The sequence below is a fragment of the Pinus tabuliformis genome, chromosome 4_1 (assembly GCF_031772625.1).
Source record: "Pinus tabuliformis cultivar Carrire ecotype Pingquan chromosome 4_1, CPIR1, whole genome shotgun sequence".
Classification (NCBI taxonomy): domain Eukaryota; kingdom Viridiplantae; phylum Streptophyta; class Pinopsida; order Pinales; family Pinaceae; genus Pinus; species Pinus tabuliformis.
This window is the reverse complement of record NC_142303.1, coordinates 444692744-444700860: the sequence shown is the minus strand read 5'-3', so window position 1 is coordinate 444700860 and position 8117 is coordinate 444692744. Positions and strand designations below refer to the sequence as shown.

The window sequence follows — 8117 nt, the reverse complement described above, 5'->3', positions numbered from 1 at the left end:
CTACCTATGGAATGGGAGTCAGGAGAAAAGAATATTTGCTTGGATCAGCTGGAAGAAAATAGCTCTACCCAAAAAATGGGGAGGTTGGGGCCTCAAAGACCTCCCAGATTTCGCCAAAGCACTAGCTGCCAAGATGGGATGGACCCTGCTCACTAGCCAAAATCTGTGGACACATGTTACTTATCACAAATACATTTGGCCTCGAAATATTATGGATTGGGCCCGACTTCCATCCTGGTCTTCGAAAGGAGGCTCTTCTGTCTGGAAGGCCTTGATTGATTCCCTTCCCCTCATTCGGGACAACCTGGCTTGGCGCATAAATGATGGCATGACGGGCAGAATTGGCATGGACCCATGGAATTACTATGGGGGCAGACATATATTAAATCAGGAGCTTATCAATTATCTACAAGCCCAGGGGATCCGGCACTTCGCATAGATTGCTGACCCGCATCGAACAGACATCTTCACTCAAGCTTGGAAATCTGCTCAATATTTGGAACTCCCTATACAATGGCACCAGGAATGGGATCAATATATCATGGCTTTAACTGAATCACACATCCGCATCAAACAAGGGCCAGATGAACTTATTTGGTGCCCAGCGGACCATGGTATATATACCCCAAAGCACGGTTACAGTGCTCTCATATCTCACAGATCACCGGAACAGATCCACCCGTGGTGGCATAACATATGGAAGCTCAAGGCCTCTCCCCGATCCAAACTATTCTTCTGGTGTGCTCTCCATGGTATCATCCCCACGGGAGAACAGCTGACCCGCAGAGCCATACACGGCCCCTCTTGGTGCACTTTCTGCAAAAATGCGTCTGAATTCACAGACCATATTTTTCTTCTCTGCCCGACTATCCAAATCATATGGAGAAATATTTGTCAGCAATTGGGCATTTCGGGACAATGGAGTGGACCGGATTTACATAGCGCATGGAGTAGCTGGTCACAATCCCATCCGGACTCAAAATTAAACAACCTCCCCCCTGTGGCCACCTGGTATATCTGGCTCGCACGGAATAGGGCCATTTTCGAGGATCGACCGATTATGGGTTGCCGGATTGAAATCGATGTTATTGCTGCATATCAGGAGTTACCAGATCCGCCTCCTACCAGACCCAGAACCATTCAGCCCATGCCCGAGATTGACAGATCCATCCCATGGGAATTTTTCGATGGGGCAGCGAACCAAGCCGGGTGTGGAGGAGGATTTGTCCTACACATTAATGAACAGCATAGATATCTTGCAAAACTGGGTTTCGGAAATGGATCTAACAATTTTGTTGAGCTCTCTGCATTACATAATCTTCTACATTTTGCTTTATCACATCAGCACACACAGATCAATATATTTGGGGACTCATTGGTGGTTGTTAACTGGATCAATAATGTCACTACTTGCCATTCTCACACACTCAGCAATTTACTTCATAATACTCTCACACTCAAAGCAGCATTTGATCATTTTACTTGTGTGCATATATACAGAGAACACAATAGCGAGGCTGACAAACTATCCAAAGAGGCCTCGACACTTCCCCGAGGCGATGGGCAAATAGTGGAGCAGATTGGGTCAGATGAACATCAGTTTTACCACCGACCATATATAGATCAGAGGAAACAGAGGGACAATAGTCCTAATAGCTGACTGAGAATGGAGACAAATTTTGATAAACTGCTACTATATTTATAAATAGAATCATTTTGTACAAGCGAATAGGCTGTAGAGCCAGAACAATGAAATGTAATTAGTACTTTTGTTTGTTACACACTGATAAACACCTGAAAAGGTGGATTTTGTATGAACAAGACAGTAATGCCATGGCATCTGCTTATGTAATTTTCAAAAATTAATGAAAGTTACTAATTTTTCCAGGGGAAAAAAAAGATAGATTTCCTATCATACATATAAGGACTTCCTAAAACAATCCCACAACCCAAAACAATCCCACAAATATCAAGTGGCATGACATCTAACTCTAACTCATTAGTAAAATTAGACATAATTGCAAACATGAGTTTGCATTGTTTAGACTCCTATAACTTATCATTCTCACATACCCATCCCAAAGGATATGGTTTTGGTTGTAGCTTAGTTTCAAGTTCCAATGTATTAACAATTTCTTCATAAATAAAATTAGCTTGCGAACCGCTATTAAAGAGTGTATCACTGTTTATGTTTTAAGATGATTCTAATATGAAATAAGCTCACTTCATTTCTTTTCATCATGCATAGTTTTTTATTTTAAATAGTGAGTGCTAGAGGTAAAACAACTTGAATAAAATATACCTTGTACTCCCATGGTTGTGATCTTGGTTTCATCATGTGATTCTAATTACCCTTACCCTTCTTATTTTTTAACCACTTTGAATTTAGTTTTAGAAGAATTTTCCAACACTTAGAATCATCTTGTCCTTCCTTTTTCAAATGTAAACATGTAGGATTCTCATCTTCTTTTTTTCTTACCCTTTCCTTTGCTCTTTCTTGCAACTTGTTGAACTTGTTTCTTTAATATGTTCTCATGGACATTCTTTCCACTTAACTTAATGTGAGTAGCTTAGGCATAAACTTCATTTAAATTAGGTGGGTTAACCATAGAAATAATATGTCTCAAATAACTATGCAACCCACCAATATACTTCAAATGAGTTTCTTGTGTGTAAATAAGAATGCTCAATGTTAATTCTCTTTTCTTGAATTCTTTAGTATAATCTTACACATTTTTCCTATACCTCGCCTTAAATTATACCAATCCATTAATGTTTTTTGCATATATCCTTACAGATTAATTATGTATTTAATGCAAATGTAGACTCTTTCCAACAAGATGTTGTTTTACCTTTCATACACAAATCTTCTTGATTATTACTCTCCCACCATATTAAAGTAGTGCTTCCTATTCAGAGAGTATCTAACTGAACCTTGGCTCCTTTGTCCACGATTCTTTGAACCCTACAAAAGATTTCAAATTGCTTGATTCAATTATATATCTTTTCTACATTAATCTTTCCATTATACATCATAAAATCACATTTTGCATCTAATATTAACAAAGGTAATTGGAATTGGTCTTCTCTTGTTTCCCTTTTTGATATGAAGAAGGAGGACAAGGAGGTGGTGTTTGAGAAGAGTCACTACCAACTCCTTCATATTTAACTTGGCTTGGGCCTTCTCCATTTTATTTATTCTCCATACAACTCTTACACCATGAATTCGATGTTGAGAAAAGCATTCCTAAATTTCTTTTCAAACTGAGGTTTTATTCCCCTTCACAATCCATTATGTTGTGGAAATGTATGTCTCATATTAATATCATGATTAAACTCTCCAAGTAATCCTTCTCCACATCTGAGTTTAGACCTAGTTAGCCTTCAACACCAATGCTTACAAATCCTTTATTAATCAAACTCTGATACCAAATTAATTTGAAATTAGTGTGAAAACTACTTCATTATACTAATTGGAATTCTTATATACAACTTCTCAATTTTTCGTAACTTCATAAAAATTGACCTAATAATATTAAATAAAAACTTTAAATGAATGCAATTGAGAATAGATCAATAATGAAATATAGACATTATGTATCAAATGATAACGAAATTCACCTCTCCCTAGATACATCATTGAGTCTACTTCAATAGTGGAACTGGTCTATTAAAATGATTAAAAATTATAAGTAAATATGTCTTCCTGAAATTAAAATGGTGTCTAATCTAAAAACTGTCTTCAAAGTTCTTCAAGGAAGATAATGGCACTTGTATCATAACCCTCTTTGACCTCTTCCCACTTAAAATAACGTATCTTGCCAGTTTTTCATGCAAAGCACTAATGTTCTTTTATCAAAAGAAATTCACTCCATTATACAATAATGTAATGATCTTGGTATAGTGGTAACTTCTTAGAGTTTTAGGTAGAATATCATTGTTAAAATCACATGAAACTCTCTACTTAGTTTTACATAGATATAATATTATCCAAAATATTTTATGTAACACAATTAAAGAAAAGAAATTGAATATCCATTCCATATTACATACAACAATGTTTGTTAGAGCTACTTTAACTTCATGGGGTTGTTACACTTATGATAGTACCTACCACAACATAGAATATTTAATATTATTTTGAACCCCAGATCTTTTGGGATCTGACTTGACTTGAGTAATATAATTTTAAAAATTCTTTTTTACTTTCAACAACCTCCACTTGTCACATTTATATCTTCTTATTTTTGTCCATAAGTTAATTTTTTATTGATAACATGTCATTGTACCATTTTTCACAACTTCATAAAAATTCACTTAATAATGTTAAATAAATTTTTTAAATAAAAACAATTTTGAATATATCAATGATGAAATATAGACAATACATATCAAACAATAATGGAATTCACCTCTCCTAAGATACATTTCTAGTCTACTTCAATAATGGAACAAATCTATTAAATTGATTAAAATATATAAGTAAATATGTATAATTGAGATTAAAATTACGTCTATGTCTTGAAGGAAGAGAATAACACTCTATCATAACCCTCTCTACCTCTTCCCACTTAAAGTACTTATCTTGCCTCTCTTTGACCTCTTCCCACTTAAAATACTTATCTTGCCTCTTTTTCATGCAAAGCACTAATATCCTTTTTTCAAAAGAAATTCATGTAGGTTTTAACCTTGTCCAGAAATTACCTGCATACAAATTCTGCATATGAATTCTAAAACACAGAAAATAAATAATGCGAGAGTAGAACACATAAAACACATATACACAGAGATTTTCCCCTGGATCCCAAATTTTCATTATGTTCCTTTCAATGCTATAATACATATTTATACATGCGGAAGCATCCAATACCATGGTTGTGTCCAAAAAACATGTGCAAAAATCATGCACAAAACCATAGGTGGGTCCACCCAACCTAACATAGGGTCCAAGACCAGCGCCCCATAAAGTGGGGTTACCAGTGCCCCTCAAACCCCCTGTTAACTATATGGAAAGAATATAACACAACCCAACAATTCACTCCATTATATAGTAATGTAACAGGCTTAGTATAATGGTAAGTTGTTAGAGTTATAAAATATCATGGTTAAAATTACATGAAATTATCCATTTACTTTTACGTAAATATAATATTATTCAAAAAATTTTATGTAACAAAATTAAAGCAATGCAATTGCATATCCATTCCATAACACATCAGACAAAGTTTTTTTTAGAGCTATTCTAACTTCATGGGTTTTTACACATGAAAGTATATCCACAAGATAGAATATTTAATACTATTTTGAACCCTATATCTTTTGGTATTTGACTAGATAAATATATTTTTTTAAATTCTTTCTTACTTTCAACAACTAACCTCCATTTGTTAAATTTCTATTTTCTTATTTGTCCATATGTTAATTTAAATTTCTATCTTTTTATTTGTCTATATGTTAATTTAAATTTCTATTTTCTTATTTGTCCATATGTTAATTGTTGATTGGTTAACATGTCATTGTACTATTAATCCACATGTCAGTGTTTCATTGGTCCACTTGTCAATATTGCACTGGATTGTCTTCAACTTTTATAGGCCATAGCTTTTGCATATAGTGTCCATTTGATCATGTTTGAAGTGCATTAAAAAGCTCTTAAGAACCTCTTCATTCCAAAAATATTATAATCATCAAATTAGGTAAATTGTGGAAATAGTCATGTATTAATTGTTCAAAATAAAAGAAATTTGTAATTCCATCCACACTTAACATTAAATTAACACAGCTTTTTTTTCAAATTTTACAATGTAAAAAAATATACTTTAAAATTTTTAATATTCACAATCTTTTCATAACTCTTACATTACCATACATTTTTTAAATATTTAATTTTTATGTAAATTATGTGAATGTAAATTATTTATTTTAGGTTACTTATAATAATAAATTTCAATAATATTTAAAAATATAGAATGAAAGAGTTAAACGCATTTTTTAAAATTTTATTTATATACGATTTCATACTTTTTCATATAACTCTTTTTATATATATTGTAAAAGTAATCTAAATCTCCTTTTGAAAATTTATAAAAACATATATGATAAATAAAATTTGAATTTTTTAATTGGTAAAAATAATTGTTACATAAGATAAAAATAATTTTATTACAATTTATTTGAGTTTTGAAAATAACCTTAACAGAATATAATTAATTAACGAATGTAAATTGAATATATATATATATATATATATATATATATATATATATATAATAATGTAGATTTATATTACTATTACTGCATTATGTTACAGGCTTAAAATTTTTAGTACTTATTCAAATAAAAACATCATTATTTTATTATTATTATTTATTTTGCAATTTTTTTAGAATTCCATTATAAAAAAATTGAAAAGAAAAACTAAAAAACATATGTTTGGAAAACTCTTAAAAAACTAACATCTAAGGACGAAAAGTAAGAAGAAAAATAAGACAACTTGAAAAATTGTTAACATTTTTTTTTCAAATAGTCCTATTTTTTTTGTTTATGGGATTTCACATTATCCCATGTACTTTTGGGTATATATGGGAGGACTACTTTAAATTGCTATACACTCTAATACACTGAACACATCATTCGGGGAAATTGCCTGCCCATATTTCTCAGTTCGCCCGGAGGTATTTTGCAGTTCATAACTACTTGGCAATCCTTTTGCCTAGCTTACCCCCTTTTTGGCAAATCTTCATTAATGTAGATTTATATTAGAGGTGGAGGCGGCCCCATCTATCTCGCATGGACTCCTGAACACCACAGAAAGGGCTATTCTTTCAAATTTAATTCAGTGCATCTCCAGGATGAATCTTTTGTAGCCTTCGTAAAGTCCAGATGGCAAAATATCAATAACACAGAAGAGGCTCCCTTTCTCTCCTTTCGGGATAAAATCAACAAGCTTCGTGAGGGAATTAAATCTTGGCAAATCAAGAAGAGGCAAACAGACTCACAGGATCTCAGCTATATCAAACATGAGATAAATTCGATCTCATCATCTATCCCCCTCCATGGCCTCTCCTTTGACAAAAAGGTTCTTCTTTGGTCTCTGGAAAAAAGAAAACAAGCTCTCCTCCTAAAAGAGGAGGCATCCTGGAGATTGAAGAGCCGAGCATTATGGCTCAAACAGGGCGATAGAAATACAAAATTTTTTCAAAGTTTCGCCAGTGCCAGGAGATCGAGAAATGCGATTTGGAGTATCGATGATAGCAGCGGAACTACCCTCACAGGACAGGCCGATATTTCAGCTGAGGCCACTTCCTTTTTCAACTCTCAATACAAGCGTCAGCACAATGACATTTACGATATGCTATGGGGGGTAACTCATCTCCCGATCATGTTTGATGATGCTGCAAATGTGGAATTCCTAAAACCAATTACAGAGGGTGAGCTGACGGACGTCATAAAAAGTTTTAAAAAAGATAAATGCCCGGGACCTGATGACATCCCGGTGGAGTTCTACTCTCATTTCTACGAACTTTTCAAAAAGGACCTCCTCAATATGGTGGACGCCTCTCGCCTCTCAGGGAGTATCAACAGTGCTCTCTCGGCCACCTTCATAGCTTTGATTCCTAAAAAAGAAAAATCCTCATCTTTCGGGGATTACAGGCCCATTGCCTTATGCAAAGCACTTTATAAGATCATCTCCAAGCTCATTGCTGAGCGAATGAAAAAAACCCTCAGCTCCTTTATTTCCCTTCAACAGCATGCATTTCTAAAGGACAGACTCATCCTCGACGCTGTTGCCTTAGCACAGGAAGGTCTCTTCTCCATTTCATCCAGGAACATTGATGCGGCCGCCCTCAAAATTGATCTCAAAAAGGCTTTTGACTACATTAGCTGGAGCTTTCTCAGAGTTCTCCTGGCTAAAATTGGTTTTACTCCACACGCCATCAGCTGGATTATGGCTTGTGTCGAATCGGTTCAATACTCGGTCATAATCAATGGTATCCCCACATCTTTCTTCAAGGCCGAAAGAGGGCTTCGTCAAGGATGCCCTTTGTCTCCACTGCTATTTATATTGGTCATGAACTCTCTCAGCACTCATATCAACCATGCCGTCGCACAAGGCA

General features: G+C 34.3%; 1 protein-coding gene across 1 annotated transcript; it reads left to right on the top strand.

Annotated features, from left to right (window-relative positions):
* The first annotated feature begins 541 nt into the window (after positions 1 to 541).
* On the top strand, positions 542 to 1660 carry LOC149176244 (uncharacterized). The gene has a single exon (XM_089421397.1). The coding sequence runs from the start codon at positions 542 to 544 to the stop codon at positions 1658 to 1660; it is 1119 nt and encodes a 372-aa protein (XP_089277523.1).
* Positions 1661 to 8117: the final 6457 nt, after the last annotated feature.

Excerpts from the sequence above, each read along its gene's own strand:
- LOC149176244 (XM_089421397.1), top strand. The coding sequence starts at position 542 with ATGGCTTTAACTGAATCACACATCCGCATCAAACAAGGGCCAGATGAA.